At 40.5% G+C, this 21163-nt stretch overlaps 1 protein-coding gene across 2 annotated transcripts in view; it reads right to left on the bottom strand.

Moving 5' to 3' along the window:
• Window positions 1–21163, bottom strand: part of ATP8A2 (ATPase phospholipid transporting 8A2) — a 316393-nt gene that overhangs the window by 262772 nt on the left and 32458 nt on the right. For both annotated transcript variants that reach the window (XM_068422488.1, XM_068422495.1), the window contains exons 12-21: window positions 21016–21093; window positions 18837–18925; window positions 18034–18078; window positions 16678–16753; window positions 9171–9276; window positions 6977–7059; window positions 5242–5291; window positions 3925–3994; window positions 2101–2185; window positions 684–823 (exon numbers count right to left, since the gene is read on the bottom strand). In XM_068422488.1, the coding sequence (XP_068278589.1) occupies window positions 684–823; window positions 2101–2185; window positions 3925–3994; window positions 5242–5291; window positions 6977–7059; window positions 9171–9276; window positions 16678–16753; window positions 18034–18078; window positions 18837–18925; window positions 21016–21093 (822 nt within the window). The remainder of the gene's footprint in view (window positions 1–683; window positions 824–2100; window positions 2186–3924; window positions 3995–5241; window positions 5292–6976; window positions 7060–9170; window positions 9277–16677; window positions 16754–18033; window positions 18079–18836; window positions 18926–21015; window positions 21094–21163) is intronic.

Raw genomic sequence — 21163 nt, 5'->3', positions numbered from 1 at the left:
AAGAAATATGAACAAGGGCAGGTGAGAAGTGTGACTACCAGCATTTCAGAAAGCAGTACAACCAGCAAGTATCAAAGAAACACTGGCCTCTAGTGTTGTTTTAACATTTCATCCAGTGCAGGATTAGAGTTTCAAACTGCTTCTCTGGTACCTACTTTCCCTTTTGAGAATTATGAGTTCTCCAATTTGCATGGAGAGCAATTTTTCATCTTTTTTCAGTCCATGAGACTACAGGCCACGGTGAGCGCTTTGTTTTGTCTACAGTTGCTACAACAGCCTTCAGAAACCCTGAACTGTGACTGCTGTATAAAAAGGAAAAAACTTCTCTTTGTATACTAGTACATGGGAACTTGGTGCAACATAACGATTTTATACATTATCTTTATCAAGTTACATGAACTTTCCACAAGACAGCAATATCAAAAGAATGTGAGAGAAGAGTTTATAAGTAGCAATGACCTTTTATACATAAGCTAGTCTCAGATTTATGAACTAAGAACTTGAGAGATCTACGGACTGAACAGGTTGCCAACTAAGAATACCTTTTCAGTTTCTCATGAATGAAATTAACAGTTAGTTTTACTGTTTGGGTTTGTTTACTTGGTTTTATAAAGCCAAATTCCACGGGAAAAGACACATGTAAGGGAATCTGTAGCTGATCACCAAAGAAGTATGTGTCTTACCTTTTCAATGATCTCGTAGCATTCCTCCAGCTTCTGAGTTCTGTCCTTCAGAAGTGTACTGGTTTCATTGTAGACATTCAACCACTCTCTGTAAGAGTTTTCTGACAGGTCTGCATAAGCAATGCACAAAGTCCTCAGACCTACAAAACAGAAGACAGCCATTACACAGAGTAAAATTACACTGAGTATCAGCAAATCATTAATGCCCTAATGAATGCTAAATTCTAACCCTCTCACTGGAGCCAACAAGAGTTTTTAATGCACACCTAAACTCTGGATTCCAGAAAACCTCCCTGTACATTTTTAAAGCATTTGGGTTTTCACAAATGTAAAACAAGAGTCTGGCTCGTTTAGGTTACTAATGTTGGTGCAAATCAAGAGAGCCTAACAGGCATAAACTTCTCCCTGATTTTCAGTGTTGCAATCTAGCCATACAGGAGCAACATAAGGGTCATCTTTCATGTTTTTAGTTTAAACATGAAAGAAAGCTTGGCTTATGTGTATTTTTAAAAAGAGGAAATTAAACAAAGAACTGGCTACATATTGTGATTGCAGATATTATTTTGTCAAGCATACTGCAGAGTCCACGTTTCCTTTTAGAAAGACTGTTTTCTCCTTCAGTGTTTGCATGTAACTCACATTAATAATGGGAGCTACACATGCACAAAAGAGTAGAGAATAGGGGCCATGAAGTATGAAAACCATTTTATTAGACCACTGACAAAAGTTTACAGAAGTAATGATTTTTTTTTTCTGGCACAAGTCAAACACAAAGGAGTGTGTGCCATAAAATACAAAAGTTTAGTTACTGAGAATGTGAGAGTCTGCAAAAAAACAAATTTTTAAAAAGCTGAATAAAGTTTTCAGATTTAGGAAGAAAACCGCTGGTTCATGGTTTTACTGTAATGCAAATGTTTTGTGCTACTGCAGGAGAAGGAACAAAGCCAAGTACTTCCCTGTGAATTGAGGTGTTGCATCAGTCATAAAGGCCTTAAAGACCATCTCAGATCATCTTTGATGTCTTGGTCTTCCAAGGCTTCTCAGCATGTTCAGGTTATCATTCTGCTTCATAAAGCCAGGGACTTTTGTCATTTGACTTTTACACTGGCAAAAACACTTCTAACTCCAATGTAATTGAGGTGTTCTGGGCAACAGAACTCATGCCCTTTCCCTTCATCATGGCCACACAGAACCCCACCTCTTCCTTCCAAATTCCACTTCCCTACTGAAATCACACAGAAGCGGGGCACAAACTGCCTTAGGCTTAAAGTTATCCTAGAGTTGTTAATTTGCTTACACACCACTTCTTAATTTATCTTCATAACCATCTTATTTGGCACTGCAAAGCTTAGACAATGCAGAAAATGCTGCAAGTAATTTGATAAACTGAATTCTCATAACATGCTGTTTCTCTTACCTTCTGTTGCGAAGTATTCAAGATGGCACAGAGTTTGCTCCATATACTGGGAATCTTTTGAAAGCCTCTCAAAAATTACATTATCCTATTAAAACCAAATTCATTACAACAGAGTAAGTCTACATATAAAGTTCCCATTTGTTTATTTACAAGCTCAGTGAAGTAACCCGAGTGGAGTTGCTAAAATCAGAACCCAAAACTATATTTACAAGTAATGCATTTGGGTTTTAGAGACTCTGGTTTGAGTAAGTAATCTGGATTGTGCCCACCTGCAGACATACTGCATCCACTTTAAATAATGGGGCCAGAAGCACGCTCTACCCTCCTCCCCTCTTTCCATAAAGCAGCAGTACAGAACACTCCTTTCTAAATTACTAAGCTGATCTATTCATTATCAGAGAATATGTCTAGTCATCTTCAGTACACATTGTAGTCCCATACAGAAGAGCTTCTTATAATCTTTTCTACAAAAGATTCCCACTGATGTTAAAAAATAGAAGGCAGGAACCCTGAACAGGTTCTACCACAAAATTCTCTCAGACATAATCTTCTTCCTGCAGCAGCTTTCTTCATCACTAAATCAAAGGGCAATTGAAAAGGCACTACCATGCAGCACCATCACCTACATATCTAGAGTCTCTGGATTTTATTCTGCACCTTCCACAAGTTGCTATACATACATGTAAAATACATAAACCCTGCTTTTGCTCAAATACGTACTCTTAAGCTAAGTAAGCAGGCCTACATCTCTACTGATTATAGATAGGCATACAAAACAACTTATGATGGATGTGACAGGATGGGAGATGACTATCAGAATGTGGAAGAGTTCATGCAGAATAGGCAGTTAACTTACAGTTTAGATGAGTGGTGGATGCAGCAGAACATCCAAGACAAAACACCAGCTTACACTAATTACTACAACTCTTTTGCTCTGTTAGACATCTGAGTCTGCTCATACAGAAGACGACATGAAATTTTTACTACGAACTCTCCTGTTCTCCACCCCTTCCAGGGCTGCACTTCCAAGAAACTGTGAATACAGGCACGCTATGAGCAGTGACTGAAAACAAACAGTTGCAGACCTGGGCGGTCCTACTAGGCATACCACTTGGAAGTACTGCACAATGACAGTGGGCTTAATTCACTCCTGCCACACCAGCGTGACGTCAGCACATCTTCACCAAATCAGGGGAGTTAAACTGAAGTAACAGAGCAGTGCACCCAGACTTATACATCAGGACAAATTCAAATAAACCACATCCTTACAGAAGCCAGAAATAGTTTTCCCTGTTGCAAAAAGCCACCTTCATAGTTTTCCATTGAAATAAGAACCACTCTCTGGCTATGGCCAATGCTAGTTTTGCAGCCTTCATACTTTGGTAAGTTATTGCTCTTGTTAGTGAAGCGAGAAGTGCAACATGGTGCAAGTCATGACAACAAATAACAGCAGGTGCAGAGATGGGACAGAGCCAGTTCAAGAGCCAACCACTTTAGAACAGATTTTAGTATTACAGACTCAGACAACAGCATTTAGTCTAGCTCCTGAACTGCTGCTGAACAGCTGGGTGAAATCCTGCCTTTGCTTAAGTAGAGAGTAGTGCTCCCATTAGTTTCAGGATTTCAACTAGGTACTAGAAAGCCTAGCAATCTTCCTGCCTGCAAAAAGAGGCAGAAGAAGAATGACAGGTCTCTTAAATCACTGGGCCCTAAACAGAAAGCCAACACGTATTACGTATGAGACATGAAATGCCAGCATCAGTCACAGCTATGGGAACAATAACTGGTAGTGTTAGTTCTCCATTAGGTAGCATAATTACTTACAGCCCCTTTGCAGTAGAGACGTAGCTGTCCTGCTGGAGTTCGAACAATCACTGACATTCTCTTCCTGTTGCTATTGAAAGAAAAGTATTTGCTTTCATTAGTCATAGTGACGAAGAGTAAGTTCTGTTCCAGTGAATTTTCTCAGATGTGTTCAGTGCATCTAAGATCAGGTGAGATGTAACAGTAGTAACTTAAGATCCCACAATCCTTGACAGCAAGGAGAAACACTAAATTGTCCACTTCCAGCTTTGGCCCTATGGCTCCCATTGGTGAGCACTCAATGAGAACACAGCCTTGCACCCAAATGTGAACAAGAATTTTGAAGAAAGCAAGGTAGCTGGGAGATCTAACCCCTTTTCAGCACTCAAGATCCATGTGTAAGAAAGTAAGCTCTTGGCATGTATGACCAGACAAAACAATCCTTTCTGAGACTTTCTAAAGCAAGTCTGAAAGGACAGCAATTAGCTGTGCCCAGAGTTTCTGCAGCAAGCTAATGACACTGGGAAACTTCATGGTGCTTTCTGAAATCTAAGTATAGGAACTCCCTCACTGGTCAAGCGGGAAATCGCTACACACAGGGAAGAGCTAAGACAGCTTTTCTCTGCTGCATGCAGGCTATGGCTACTCCTGTCTACAGACACAAGGGTAATGGTCAACTTGTCAGAGACTTCAAGGCTTTAAGTCACAGAAAGTGTAGAAAAGAGAGCAGAAAAGCCTGCTGACGAGCACCATCCAAACTGACAAAACTTCATCAACTGATAAAAACAAAGCACCTTTTATCATCTCCTGTGATTTAGGGGCCCAATTCATCACGCAAAGCTTCTTGCTACCCAAGCAGTGTCCATCCTAACTAGCCTGACAAGTTAAGAGTGCCTGCAAGGTTTAGTTTTTCATAGCTGAAGTGGTTCCTAAAAGGGGGCACCAAAACGCCCTCCAGTTGTAGATTCCAACTACTCAAAAACAAGTAATTTACAGAAGCACTACAGACTGCACTTTGAGTGCAATCTCAAAGCATGTCCTTGAAGCAGACATCAGGCAATCAGTGAGGCACAGAATAACACTTTCAGGGCAGCAACTTCTCAATAAGTCAACAGAGCTAAAGTGACAGGGGAGAGCTTCACGCTCACATGTCAACAGCCACCAGTTTGTAAGAAGCTCTGTATTATCCCCATACTGGAAACGAGGAGATGGAGGGGCAGGACAAAATTAGGAAGTTCAGCTTTTCTACTGCATCAGCTGAATCTTTTTATTCGCAATAATATATTTACAAAAATGTTTTTCTTGTTACCCTGCATTTAGCATGAGAGGAAAACTTACCTGGAAAACTCCAGCACGTTAAGAATTTCAAAGGTTTTTTCTTTTCCCAACTACAAAAGAAAGCATGTACCATAAGTATAATTTGCAGTATATTCTTACATGGATAAACATGCAAGTTGGTTAAACACCTTTGTTTACACAACCCAGTGTAAATAAAATGTGGTAATCGCTCCCTCTCCTGGTAAAAGTGATGTAGAGTCCTATTTAATGAAGGCATTCTAATCTTGAACAGCTAATATTGTGGCATCCTTCATTTACTATTTTCACACCACTTCAAGGAACTAGTATCTTACTCTAGAAGAATAAGAATGCTCTGAAAGTCAAGCTGCATATTTACTTCTTCACAGCTATCAACTAAGAGACATATTACAGATTATGAGCATTATTTCAAGTTAAAATAAACATGATGTACAGATTTGGTATTAAAATCACCTTTCTCTGAACTGCCTTAATATTTCTTTTACTTGAATTTATAAGCATATTGGATGTTTCTGTGCAACAAATGGTTAACTAAGGAGTAATTCCTCTTATCACCAATAACTGTTTGCTGGGGTTGAACATGAGCAATCTGAGGAGGGAAAAGGATTTAGCAATGCCTTGTCTTTGCCATTCCTGCTGTATAACAGAGAGTAGGAGCAGTGGGAGTTACTGGAAGTCTCAGAACTCCAGCAGTATTTGTAGCACGTGGTTAAAAAACAGGCTGTAGCAAATCTAATCGCAGTACAGAGTTATATCCTACAAGGCACGTCAATTCAGCAATATCCCCAAGGCCAAAAGCCATCTCAACCCACATTACATGTACTGCCACAGATGTATGCAATGGGGAGAACAGAAACCTCTGGAAGCGACAGCTTTTATTGCTGGCTATAGACTGACCATGCTCCCAGCTTGGCACGTATGAAGAGTATAAAACTAGGTCAGGTGGGCCTGGGTCTTCCTGCAGAGGAGAAAAGAGCCTAGACAGCTCTATGACACTGCTCATCCTAAGTTCTTCCCCTTAAACTAAGCAGCAGTTTTCTGATTAGTTGTAAAAAGTCTGTGACAAGTCCTAGGAAAGACACATTTTTTAAGTACTTAGCTTGGCAGTGTACCAAGAAACTTAAAAGTGAACGCACCTGAGAGGAACAACAAAAATACATCCACTATTCTTAAGCACCCTACTATGCATTCCAGAGACAAAGTTCTCCTTAGTTGCACCTGTGTAAATCTGAAGCCACTTTAGCTGAGACTGCAACTTAAGTCAGAATGTGGCCCCATGAGTTTGAGACTGCCTGTGTCAACTCTAATCCATTAACTACACACCCTTGCATACAGTCTGTAAGCAGATACATGTTCTACAGAAGACCTTACTCAGAAGAAAATTCCATTTTATTACAAGAAATCAAACATTTAGAAGTACAGTAACCGTTAAACATAATAGTTAGAAAATCTGCCAGACACATGAATTTCTTTCTCATGTGAGCATGCTCATCTGTGCTTCCCAGACAAGGGAAATATTCTTCAGGGACAACTGCCATCATTTCCGATAGAAGCTTGCAAGTTCCTGTTGCCCACGCCACACAGAAGAGCAGAGGACTTTGCATCCAAAAATAAAGACAACTCTTCCCAGTCTGCAAAAGCCTTTTGCATGTAACATCCCAAAGGCCCTGTAAAGGGGAACTCACAAGACCCACAGAGGAGACATTTATGTTCTGCATGAGGTTGGCAGTCTGTGCCATGCACATCTACTACTTACCGCATCAATGATAACCGAATGGGGAGTCCGTCCTGTGAAGACATAACCAAGTTTTTTTGCTCCTTTCACTAATGCCCCTTCATCTGCCAATACAAGAAAAGCTTAGATTTAATCTGGTATGTGGAAGAAGCCTGCAAAGCTCATACTTAAATATGCCACTCTGCAGAAACACAGAAGCCCCCATTCCCCATATATTCCCACACCTGTAGGGCTGCTAGAGTAGCTCTGCATACACTTCCACAAGAACTTTCCCATTTTAGTGTTACAAAGGTCATGTAATATCAACTACATAAACTTCATACTCAATCTGTATAAAACATCCTGTAACTACTGAAGCATTAAACTCTTTTGATGTAGGAAAGTATGACTCCTCCACAACAATAAGGGGAAATACCTGTTCTGAAACCATGATCAAAACTACATTACTCTAAATTCCTACAATATGCATTTAATCCACTTCCTGCTGTAAAGGCACTATGTTCAGGTGGTATAGAAATAAGTAAAGCATTGTCTTCTGGAAACTGAATTGAGCAGTGTCATTAAGAGCTCAAATAACAGAGCTGAAACCAGAGCCCATACCTCTAGTATACAGTTATACAGCCTCGTTAAGGATCAAGTGGCATTAAGCACAACCACCATACAAGTGAATATAGTGCCCAGCTCAAGCAACCCTAATGTCTCTCTACAGCTCCCTTGGTCTCCTCACGGTTCATCAACACTGACTAGAGCTGCCTTACGTGAGCTGTTCACCCAACTCTGATTCAGACGCTCTATTAAGACAGGTAGAAATGCTGCTGTTTTATCACTTGATACATCATTTCTGAGGATATCTTTAGAATTGTTGTTGTGGACATAAATTTGATGGGGAGCAGGGCACTACTGTTCTACATTTTGGCCCTGTCTACCTTTTTCAGTACCACTGTGCTGCCTGAAAGGAAGAAACGGGTGAAGAGTAGGCCTGAATATGGCCAAGGCAGAGGATCTGGACAGGCTGGATCGATGGGCTCAGTGTCAGGTCTCACACTTCAGGTGCAACAACCCCATGCAACACTATAGGCTTGGGGAAGAGTGGCTGGAAAGCTGCCTGGTGGAAAAGGACCTGGGGGTGTTGATCCATGGCCAGCTCAATATGAGCCAGCAGTGTGCCCAGGTGGCCAAGGCCAACAGCATCCTGGCTTGTATCAGAAACAGTGTGGCCAGCAGGACTAGGGCAGTGATCATCCCCCTGTACTTGGCACCGGTGAGGCCGCACCTCAAATACCGTGTTCAGTTTTGGGCCCCTCACTACAAGGAAGACATTGAGGTGCTGGAGTGAGTCCAAAGAAGGGCAACGAAGCTGGTAAAGGGTGTAGAGCACAAGTGTTATGAAGAGTGGCTGAGAGAACTGGGGTTGTTTAGCCTGGAGAAAAGGAGGCTGAGGGGAGACCTTATTGCTGTATATAAGTACCTGAAAGGAGGTTGTAGTGAGGCAGGTGTTGGTCTCTTCTCCCAGGTAACATGTGATAGGATAAGAGGAAATGGCCTCAAGTTGTGCCAGGGGAGGTTGAGATTGGATATCAGGAAAAATTTCTTCACGGAAAGGGTTATCAAGCACTGGAACAGACTGCCCAGGGAAGTTGTGGAGTCACCATCCCTGGAGGCGTTTAAAAGACGTGTAGATGCGGTGCTTAGGGACATGGTTTAGTGGTGGACTTGGCAGTGCTGGGTTAACAGTTGGACTTGGTGAGCTATGATTCTATGTATAAGCATCTTGTCTGTGCATAAAACAGCATGGGAAGCTACTAGATCAATACACAGTTTGCACTCACGCCAAATACTGCGAGTAACTGTTCATGCAGAAACAAATCAGTACTTCCATAGCTCAGCTCTATGTAGGGAAGACAAGTCACTAAGTTTTACTTTTGCTTTTCACCCCTGCAGAAAGAGGCCAGAGCAGAAGGTCTCATGAAAGCAGAAGGGATCATAAGCCTAGCCTAGCTCTACAGAAACATCATGGACTTGGCAGTTTTGTACAAAGGATTCAAAAGCAGCATAAACTGGTGACAGAAGATGCCAGATCTACTGCTAGCATCATAGAGGACAACTTGCTCTTAAAATCAATGACCTTTTCAGAAGTTACTTTACTTTCCTTTCATCTCCACCTGTCTACTATTCCCTCACTCCTCCCCTCCCCAAAAAGACAGCAACAACCAACCTGGAGAGGAGGCCTGGTAGATTATTTTATTTCCTTGTCTCTCAGGAACGACAGTATGACACACAGCCAGCAGAGTGAGGAACTCCTGTATGTGCACAGCTGTAGGCTAGACAGGACATGAGGACAGTCAGGTTTAGTATTACACAGACTGAGATGCAGCTGTTCACTAGCCTGAGAAGACCTCTCAGGTACCACAGACAAAAAAAACCCATGCTGTTCTCTATTTATAGCAGTTGTCTTGGTCCAAGAACATAAATACAGCAGAGTTAAAAGCCAGCATTAAAAAACTAGAGTGCTAATGATAAAGACCTCACTTAAGTTGCAGAGAGCTAGGAAGCCAGGATATTCCCTCACACTCCAAATACAAAAGCATTAGTTTTGTACCACCCCAACATTCATATAGGCAAAGATGTTTGCCATAACATGCTGATAATCAAGAAATGGCAAATATTACTTTGGTAGCTTCCACAACAGCTTTCAATAGATTGACAGTAACCACAGCAGAAGTAAACTCATTGCAACTGCACCCTTAGTTGAAGGGTGAACATCGAGCGCTGACAGTAGCTGGTTAGCCAGGAGAAGGCAACAGCATGTGCTTTTCCACAGGAATACATCATCCAGCCAAGCAGAAATTTGATCAATGGTCCCTCTACATTCAGCATCATGAGAACACACAACATAAACCATTGTTCACAGACTGCATAGTCACCAGCCATCCCACAGTGCCTAAAGAGACACCAAGTCTACAACTCAGTGAAGATGCTATAGCACGTACATCACAAGCCTCTGATCAACAAATTCTGGCAACTGTAGCTATAGTGACTTGAAATGGAGTCCCCTATCCCATTCTTTCCTCCTTTCTATCCCTGCCTCTGGCACAGCATTTCCAGTCTCACAGCAGTAAGGAATGGTACTCAGCTGCCCAGCTCACAACCTGCCACACTAACTTCATCCACAGCTCACACAGATCTTTAAGAAGCTTGGCTGAAACAGCTGAAGTGAACACATGTTCCCCTTCAGCTGCTATATCCCTAACATACACAGTTGGTAGCACCAAAATCTCTCATCACAGCAGCCGTCTGCTCAGTGACTGAGTCAGACATGAACTCAACAGTTCTAATTTTGCAGAAAGCCTTAGCTGACTTCGCAAACTCTCGCAGAATTTTTGCATATGAAAATACCGCCTAGTTTCTAAAGTTTTCATTAGCATAGCATATTTTATATATACTCTGTCTTAACAGAGCCTCTACAAAATCAAGAGCGTTACAAGAGCTGTTAGCACAAGGTCAGGCCAAAACCCCACTATTATAATATTAAAACCAAGATCAGATGGAGAAGAATCCTACAAGATTCTAGGAAAACAGGATCCAAGTTTTCTTAAACAGTTAAAAGATGCTTCTACACAATTTATTCTGCTAGTGTACACCACAAGGTTTCACAACAGGAAAAAGGCTACAGTGTTCAAATGAAGCTTTTTCAAGTGAGAGCTACATGCCACCAAAAATCCTCTGATGGGAGACATGTATTATATGTCTTTTTCTACAAATATATGCAGCACTACTATCTGAAACACACCACACAGTTGTTTCATAAAACCCTTTAATCACATAGAACTACCGAGACATTAAAGACTCCTCCATTTCCCACTTTGAGAGGCACTTGAAATGCAACTTCTCTCAATTAGGCCAGCAGTATTCACAGCTGTGTCTCAGACATGTAATGCTTCTCTCCCCAAGCCAAGCTATGTGTAAAAAATAAAAACAAAGTTTTGTTCTATCTCAGGTCCTATTTCAGGGAGAGGACCAAGAATAGGGAAAAAACTGTTGAGTTCTTGTTTTTTTTTTTTTCCCAGAAAGGAAGTAAATTACTACGAAGCCACAAAACAATGTCAGCTGGCAAATGTTGTGTTAACATGTGTAAACAAAGACAGCATATCAGAAAAAAGTGTAATAACAAGACTGCAGATCCAATACTTATATTCTTGTTTAACGTCATGTACTTTGTCATATATATTTTCGAAACAGCTGTTTCACACAGGCCCTTTATCTTTGCATACTGAAACTTCTGAATTGTACGGTCACATGCCACTAAAATAACAACAGTTGTAGGTTTTGCCATCCTGGAGCACAGAGGCTGTGTTCAAGAAAATGAACAGGTGGAATGTAATCAGAGAGTAGTGTGTGAAATATTAAGTCCACAGCAAATTACTGGTCAGGAGGTTACTGCTGCTCCATTATTTCCAGTGAAAGCAATGAAAGTTACATCTCCAACTCAAAATGCAGAGCCTGACAGATTCTCATTTCAGCATCTACTGCTACAGACCTTTGATGTCCTTCTTACACACATATCACCTAGTCACTTACATGCTTTCATAGTCTGTGTTCTATATCAGCTGGAAACAACCTGTCTCCAGTAATGTCATAGATTTTAATCCTTTCTATGTATATATTTCTGCTTTCAAGCCAGCAATGTAATTTGTTGCTGTCTTGGTATTTTCACAGCTCACAATGGATTACATGGCAATCTTCCAATTCTATAGCAGGAGATCACCAGAGGCCCAGCTTCTCACATCAGCTCCTCCACACAGCTGTCATTTGTTTCCTCTCTATATTGTTCCAGCACTGACACAATATTTATTGCACTGGCATGAATCAGGATAGAGAATTCGAATTCCTACTTCAGAGCTGTGAACAGAAAATTCATTAATGGCTTCTGCGGCAATACATCCCTTACATCATGCCAAGCTTAACCCCAGCATAAGACAGAAGGCCCACAGGTTAACTGATTCTGCTTCATTACTTATTTTCCTCTATTAAAGAGAGTTGCTGCCATTTTAGTACTCAAATTCTTCCTGACAGTCTGCGAGACATTCCTTGCAGGCTCATTTGTCAAGCTCAGCTCTATTTCTTCCCACCCCATTTTCTTCCTTCTCTATTCATCTGTAGCAGGAACAAAGTTTGAGTATTTTAGTCTCTTGTACATCTGTGCATAGGTAGCTCTCATTCTAAGTGCCCTTTCCCCCCTTTTTTTTCTCCCTGTGTGCCAACAGCTCTGGGTGAAAGCTGTTGCTTCTATTTCTCTATGTTTTAGCCAGAGATCCATAGAACAGCTGGGGTACAACCACATACACCAACACTATAACCCACTGGCTAAACGTACTTTGCACGCTGCGCCTACAAGCAGAGAACTACAGACACATTGATACAGTCTTATATTTCTAGAAGCAGTTTCTGGATTGTTATCTACAAAGTATCATCCACACTGAAAGCAAAGTTCCCCTATCTAGAAGGGGCACAGCATTATCCATTATCAAGCAGGGCACACACCACTGGTCAGGAAGCTGTATCACAAGTTTTCATCCCTTCGTGTTCTCCCTTATTCAGAGGGAACAAAACACTGAGCTGAAACTCGGTCTTTTGGTGAGCAAGCTGCACTCTGCACAGCTACGTATCTGCACGTTTGTCACACACGTCCTTATCTGGGTCTCCTCACTCTGAAGACAGAAACTGCATTATTCTAGCCAGCTGTTCACAGCCTGATAAAATTACAAGTTACATGTGAAGTTAAAGATACTTATTCATCTCTCCTTTTACTTGTAGCAGTATCAGATCAGTGCCTCCATCTACAGTATTTCCAGATGTGCAGGACTGATGTTCTTGAGTATATGGCCTAGAGATGGCCAATGGGATATTAAGGCACAGTCTAACAACTTGAGCTTACCACTTTGTATCAATGTGGCACTTTCCCGCCAAGGAAAAGTAAAATACTTATCTACTTCATTACCAGGGAGAAGTATGACTCACTATCTTAAAAATATGTGAACTTCCTACTGTTCTGTTCATTAAAATACCTGCAGAACAGTATGAGGACCCAGCCATGTTGGGCATCTCTAGAACAGTGAAGCTGGTAAGGCTGGAGGGGATCAGGATATTTCAGGCACAGACTCAAAAGAACACATTAACCAGCATTTGAAAATCAATATTGTTAAATCCAAGTTTATCTTGTCCAAAGCCAACGAAATATGACCTATGATTAAAGATACTGCCTTATATTTGAGCAAAAATACCAAAGTCCCATGCACAGTAAGGGCAAAAGCAGAAGTGTGAAAAACATATCTCACCAAGCTGTAACATTTTAATTGTCAGCTGTAAAACAGTATGTTTTGACAGTTTTCAGGCACCAGTTACTTTCTGAACTAAAGCCTCCCAGAGGTTCTCACCACCGAATGTATTTTTCCCTCTACTGTATTTTAAATTGCAGTTTTTCATTCCAGTAGTGATATGATTTTCTTGTTCTGCTTTCCTAAGGAATTAAGAATCAACTGACGATAGCAGTCATTTCAAAGCCTGATGGGATAAAAGCCTCAGTTACCACACACTTCATGAAAATAAGCAGACACATTGGAGATCTAAACGAAAACTTTCATTGGGGTAAAGGCTCAACATGAGCACAGCAGTTCTGTTCTGCCTGGCCAGCTGCTTAACTACTCATCACACATACTCACTGAATCAATTCATGCATCTGCAGCTATACCATGTGCTTGCTGCTTCTTGCCCAAGCGGTAATTTGTGGGCCACAGAAAAGAGTTTATATGTGGACTGGAATTAGTAGATGAAGTTCAGAGAGAATCCAGGGAGATAATAGAGAAATCTAGGATGAGATTCAAGTTTATTAGTTCTTTCACTTCTTGACCTCCTTCCCTGCACTCGTATTATCAGGGTAAAAAATAACCCCACACCAAATAGGCTTGCATGTCCATTATGAGTTTATTTACAGCACATATGCAACTCGCAAGCACCAAGATAAAGACCATCTAGCATATTCACTAAACTTTCTTTTAAGTTTTTGGAAATAACTGTTCTTTTCTTATTAGGAGTTTACATCTTTTTCCCTACAGAAACAAGCCAGCATCATACTCTTGGCACTGCTGCACAGTTCATCCAACAGAAGCTGTTACAAAGAAAAAGCATAGGCAGACAAAACTAGGAACTTTCTTCCACATTAAAATCTCAGAGAAGCAAAGAGAAACCTCCACATGTTTTCAAGACAAGTTATTTTTCCTTGTTATACTTCCTGCAGGGCAATAATTCTTTGTTACTCAGGAGCGGACTTGGCCATCAGTCAGTCCTTACACACCAATGGCCCAGAAGACCTATAAAATTCAGATGCGATGCAGGATGCTAAAAATCCTCCTAGCAGATGGAAGACAGTCTCATGAGGACAAGTACATTATTTTTTATTTTCAACCTGGAAAGAAAATTACTTGGCACTGAGACAGCTCTAAACTAACACTTGTGACTGGATTGAAAAAAAAAAAATTTTCAAGACCAGAGCAACAAGCACTTATTGCGTGTTTGTGAGAGAAAGCACACTGACAACTTCAGCCACAACAAGGCAATGTTTAAAGGGAATTCATTGCCCAGCTGAGTACAGCACCATCTGACCCCACAAGGCAGCTTGTGCTAGAACACTTCAGTTTTGTCACCTCAGTTCACTAAATGAGCAGAGAATGTTAGACATCTGTAAATGACACTTGCAGCTATCTACTGGCTATGATAACTAAGACACTAAGGAGTTTTAGATAGAAGGAAGCAGTTTATGCACCTTAACAGCTGACCTAATGCAAAAAGCTAATGGGCTAGAAAAATGTGACTCTTCCCTCTCCCACTATCCTGTAATTGAGCCCTCATCTCACTGATGCAGTTTGAGAAATGGACCTGAACTTCCTAATCAAACTGTTACATGTACTCCTTACATTCTTGTGTCTGTCCTAAATTACCACTCGTCAGTGGGTGGCATCCATCCCTCCAGTACAGTAAGGCTCCAAAAGATATCTTTGGCCTACACAAGATACACCTTAAGTCTTAGCAGACAGAGGTTTCCCCACTGATTGTCTGAGGGCCGAGTTCAGTGTGCGCTCAGCCCAACAGTCAGCTGTGCAGTGACAACAGTATTTATCTCTTCAAGCTGCCAGCCAAAAGGAAACTTGATGCATAAGGGTTCAGCATGTAAAGAACAAAGACTTCTGAGCTGTTTAGACTAAGTGACACCTAAGGAAGCTACCAAAATCCTTTATTTGCCTGCTACAACAACAAATATTCCTTCTATCTCCCAACGCAGAAGCTCCACCCACAGAGGACCAAAGAGTTAGAGATATCCCAAAGTTAAGCAGCCATCTCAAGGCTAGATGAGAAACTCCATCTCACAGCCTATTTGATATATGTCCCTTCTGCTGAGTTTATTAAAATGTACCAAAGCACTTATCTGTATAGACGCCTAAAGCAACAGTCAGTGAGGGAGAGCTCAAACACACTTTCTCTGTAGCCTGCACCTAAACCAGTAGCCTTCCATTCAGAAGGCTGCAGTACCTAGAGTCAGCAACTGCCATAAACCTTAACTGTAGCCATATATAAACAAAAAGCACAAAAAAGAACAGGAGGCAACCCAAATCTTGGCTGCAAGTGATGTGCAGTGGGAAGTCCTTCCAGTGAAGATGATTACAAAATGTACTGGAAACCAGTACATTGTCCTGGCAAGGCCACCATCCAGAAGGTTAGAGCACAGGAGACATCTTTGGACTCTACCACCCTGAGGAATATGTAGTGACATATAAAGTAATCAAATATTCCTTCAGGTGTTTACACCATGCTGCATTTCAACTTCTTAAGTATTGTAAAGCAAAACAGAAAGCAAAGCTTTGCTGCACACAAGCACTATGTTGTAACTATATTTTAGATGCTCACAATGAACTTAACCAGCCCAGTTACACAAGTTATACTGTCTAAGGAGAGCAATCAGCGAATTGAGTTTGCACTTGCCAATGCCCAGATCCCTTACTGGGAGACAGCTTCTGCAGAATAGAAGGGTCATGTTTTTCACAAGTGACTTAAATTGTCTGGTGTCCAGTCAGACACTTCACAGCTGCACTGTTTCTGAATAAGCAATAAATTGACATTCTCCTAAGGACTAGGTCCCTTTAGGGCACAACCAGTTAGACTAAGATTACTAATCACTAAGTCAGTTGCAAGCTTAAGCTTGCAACTAAGTCGCATCTCTTATATCCTTTCTGAAATTGGAATTCCCAACATTTGCAGTATTTAAAGCAGGTCTCACACCAGAACCACCTCGCAACGCTCTAGATTACTGTTAAAAATGTTATTTGACAGTACGGATGTTTGAAACTCCAAGTAGTTTTTCTTTTAAAGAATTACAATTTCTACCATCATCTGCTACAAGACACTATCTTCCATATACACTAGCATACATGAAGCTCGTTTACAGCTAGCTGGTGCCCATATCGACGTCATTATTTCTTTAGTTCAGTAGTAAGACAAGGGGGTAGAAATGGGTTGGTGGAGCTATTTTGTTTCATTTTTCCCCACTCTGTGCTTGCATGACACACCCGTAGAGCAGACTGAATCAAACAAGTAAATTTGTTTAGCATTCAATTCCAGAGAGGCCTAGAATAGGGTGTTTAAGAGACATGATATTCAAAGAGTAGACTTACATGGTCATTTTCAATGTTTTGCAGCAGTCTTGGGTCATCAAATTCACACGATTCACTGGTGGAAGGAGGTAGCTGGCTGCAGAGCAAGACAAGCATATTCAAACACAACAGTGGCAAAACTTCCAATCTTACTACTTTATCTATTTTGTTGGGAAGCAAAAGGAAAAACAAAATAAGATTCTACTGTCCTTGAAAGTATTGTGAAAAGATCATGAGTAATGCATAAAGTGCTGAAAATGAGCAATAATTTCTTGCTAACACCAGCAAGAAATACAAAATGATTAAGTTTGAAAGTGTATTTGAGAAGATTCAAGTGTCAACACACTCCCTAGGACAGACAAAGCAGAAGCAGCTTTTAAGTGTACTTGAAATACACCGATTTCAAGGTGACTTGCTTTTAAGATAGGTCAAAGATCAACATCCCTAAGCTCCCTCTCCAGTCAGCAAGTCATGCTTCAAAAGTTGATCCCTGGAGGATTTTAAGCTTGAGTACTCTAAATTAGTACCTGGAAGAAACTCTTCCACAGAACTGACTAGAAAAAGCATACAAGGAGAGAAAAGATAGCAATGAAGGAAACAGCAACCTATTGGAAGAAAAAGAAGCATCCATAAAAACCACATCTCAGCCTAAGTAGCAACATACCATCCTATCACCTTCCTAATAGGTGATCATAAAAATGAGACGGACCACTGGAGAAGCCTAACAGCTCATCAGAAAGTGGCTAACAGCATTCAATGTCTACCTCTTTCTTTGGTGGGAACTCAATTCTTACCTATATTTGACAAAGCTACATCAGGCCTCTCTGGCTCTTCCCCCCTTCATGTTAATCTGAACATGCTATAGTGACACCTGCATAATGCTTCTAGGTTTTCACTCCTTTCTGTAGAATGGGACAGACCCATCACCTCTATTAATTAAGTCTCTGAATAAAGAGAAGTGGTTCTCTTGACATGAGACACCTCCATACCAAGCTCCTTCCCAGTTTAATTCTCAAAATACAGTATTTTAATATTTCTTCTCCTTGTTAGGTTTGAACTTAGTGATTGCAAAGAGTAACATTCAGTCTCTAGGTAGAGGTAAGGTTACTGTAAAGACGGTTACTCTTTGCTTGTAACTAAGCATGCATCCAAGCCACCCCAGCCCCTGCCTATCCCTCACTCCCCTTCATCCACTATCTCTCTATGCAGAAGATCCATCACCACCTACCAGCTCTGCATTAGGCTCCTGCTGGAAGAGCGTTTTACTCAAACACATTGCTCCCTTGGGCTTCTTCCAGTCCCACACTGGAAAGCAGTCTTTATATAGATCGTCCCCACTCTGCTATACAGAACACAAACATCTTATAATATATTTACCTGAAATCTTCTGATGAACGTTCTCTTTCCAGCTCAGGAAAGTGACTGAGGGATAGAACAAGGAAGAAAGAATATTTATTCCACTTTGCAAACCAAAAAATAGGTAGAAGGTGAAGATCAATGAGTCATCACACATACAAATATATGCTGGAACCATGGGTTCAGCTGCTCATACATTTTAAGCAAGTTTTCTGCCTTTTGAGGTATCTAATTTAGCTACCATGAAACTCAAAGGTTAACTTGCACAGAGATCTTAAAAGACTACCCATATAAAACTAAGTAAAGACAAAGATATAGTATTCAAGACTCAAAAGGTCAAGTACTATGAAATACTGGCATGACTCAAAGGGATCCTTTTGACAGAAACAGAACAAAAACAGGAAATGGGTAACCCCTCCCGTGCAGGGAATCTTTAAATACACAACTACAATTACAGCTACACAGTTGATAAAGAAATCCTGGTTTTTCTTTAGAAGTCACAGAAACATGACTGACAATTGCTACCCTTGGGCTGCATCTTCTTCCCTCTGGAAGGGCCAGAGCTTACTTAGCATTTCTGGTTTAGTTTAAATCATGTTCAGGTAAGTTAGGAAGCAAGTAATTATTTCTCTTTACTTCACATAAAGTACCCCCCAGGTTTGCATTTTGTAATTCGTATTACAGGACATGAAAATGAAAGCTATTAGCTGAGACCAGAAGATATACTAAAATACAAATTGAAGAACAGAATGTTCTAATATGAAAGTATGTACCATTAATAAGCATATCTTAAGCTACAGAGTTTCTAAAATAGTCATATTTACCCATATGTCACTCCAGCAATACTACATTTCTTAAAGTTCATGATATTGCATGTTAGAGTACCCGTTTTATCAGAAAACAGGTATTTTACCTGGAAGAAAAAAGAAGTACAATTTTGAACTTGCCAAGTAACAGAACTCACCCAAAGTGGAAAACAGATTAAGTACCAGAAAATTTCTGGAAGACACATGGCTCAAATGTCACAGTATTGGCCAATGGAGGCTCATTACAGTTTGATTTGTCTTACCAAAGCTACAGGAAAATAATCAGGAAAGTTATTTAATGGCATTATTTCTTCTTTATATCTAAATGCAGCAAGGCCCAAATAGTAAGCATCAATTGCCAAGGCTCCAGTGTGGTCAATACAGGTGTGCTTGCTTGGGCTAGCTGAACATTCACAAAATCTGTCAACTGCACTGATGTCAAACAGTAAAAACTGGAAATTAAAACAAAGACCCTTAAGATTGTTGAAAAATCATCAGAACTTAACACACTGAAGAAATCTTGTGTTCCAAAGATCACCAGGAATTTGTTTGGGTTTTTTTCCCCCCCATAAACAGTACTGTGCAAGGAATATCCTAGAGTAAGTCCAAGTGGTATTCTGCAGGCAAACATAAGCTGCTTTTTCTGGTGTCCAGTCATGAGCAGTCCTGAAGTACAAAACGCAGCCACAGTCAGCAGTGCCCAAGCTAATAATCCCTTAATGGAAACCAGTGACTTTCAGCTAGAACTTGGAGACAACCGCAACACAGCAATATGACTTCTTGGAGCATTAGGAGACTCAAGATTCCCACCTTCAGTAGGCCACAACAGACCAAAATTAATTGCAAGCTAAATTCCACACTGTTTTACCTCTGCACCAAGTAGTATTTTAAACTAGCAACAGGTAGGAAGGGAGGGTACTAACATATGAGTTAGACAGTTTAAAGACCAGAATATTTTACCTAGAGTTGCTAAAATCTTTTTCTCAATATTTGCAATATAGTTCAAGACAGTGCACTACACTACTGGTTAAGTGATCCTTAGCTGCGTACTACACTGCTTCTGAATACAGCACTGGCTTCCAACTTGCACAGGCTCCATTTCCAAAGTGGGTACCCAAACATCTGAGGAATGAGTCATTAATAATTCTAGCACATAACAAAACTTTAAAATGCACTTGTGAACAAGTAATTCTTGTGAAGTAATTCAATTAATGAATCCAAGAATTCAGTCTAGTTACATGGAATCACTAGTAAGCCATTTCTGAAAACAACATGAGCCAACAATATACATTATGCCAGATAACATAGTTTACTTCGGACAAAAACACTACCATAATTTGGAGGTTGATAACTTCGCATCAAAGCAATCTAAAAACAAATCAAATTTTAACAATCCTAAGGAAAGGCCAATTGGATTAAGCAGGAAGAATATTAACTACCACCCTATGTGCTGAGCAGCACACAATAATAATTATGTATTTTACATACATAAACGTTGTCTCCAACACTAAATTCACACAAATTAAGTTCATGTAGCTCAGTTACATACTTATGGCTTGGTGGTCAAGGAAAAAAGCTAGGATTTCTCAATGGTACTAGAAAATTCCAATGGCAAAATTCTGTTTTCCAGTAACCTTATTTTAGGAAGCCCTTCAATTTTGGAAGAATCTTATTTGCAGAATTTATAACAAATGTCTTACAACAACTACAAGTTAACATACAGTTATCTTTATCTGAAAGGAAAATGGAAATGCTTGAAGGAACACAACCTCAATGAGGAACAGAACTGCATTTTTTTGACTTGCATTTCTTGTGAGGTAGTCAGAAACATGAAGAACTAAGAATACAGGCTGAGGCTGTTCGCCTGCTCTTCAGCCAAGCTTAGTCCTGTACATTCTATTCCAGTATGGACAGTCACAACCACAGAGCATCTCTTCAGCACCCTTGAGGAAAGTCAGTTTAGAGTGAACATAAGAAATAACGATTCGATTCCCAAGCTTAAAACTGCCTACACGACTTAGAACTTAATCCTGTGATCTCATTATTTTACTTGTAAGACTTGGACTAATGGAAGTAACGATGTCCCATTAACCTGAGCCACAGAGCAACAGAATAAAACAGGTTTGTACAGCATACTCTCATGCCTTCTACCTTCCCAGAACACAGAACAAACATGACACTTAAAATGCTGTCTTACCTGCCCAAGTTCCTCATTAAGGTTTGAGGTTCTGGCCATTGCAGGTGTATCTGTTTCGGGATAATACATATCTATGTCCTGAAATGAGAGCAAAATTAGACCTATGCTGTCCAAATTAACCACTGAAGTCTTCAGTCTTCTTTTAGTC

Source organism: Nyctibius grandis, chromosome 2 (assembly GCF_013368605.1).
Source record: "Nyctibius grandis isolate bNycGra1 chromosome 2, bNycGra1.pri, whole genome shotgun sequence".
NCBI lineage: Eukaryota > Metazoa > Chordata > Aves > Nyctibiiformes > Nyctibiidae > Nyctibius > Nyctibius grandis.
Note: the sequence above shows the minus strand (reverse complement) of the source record. Positions and strands in the feature narration are given on the sequence as shown.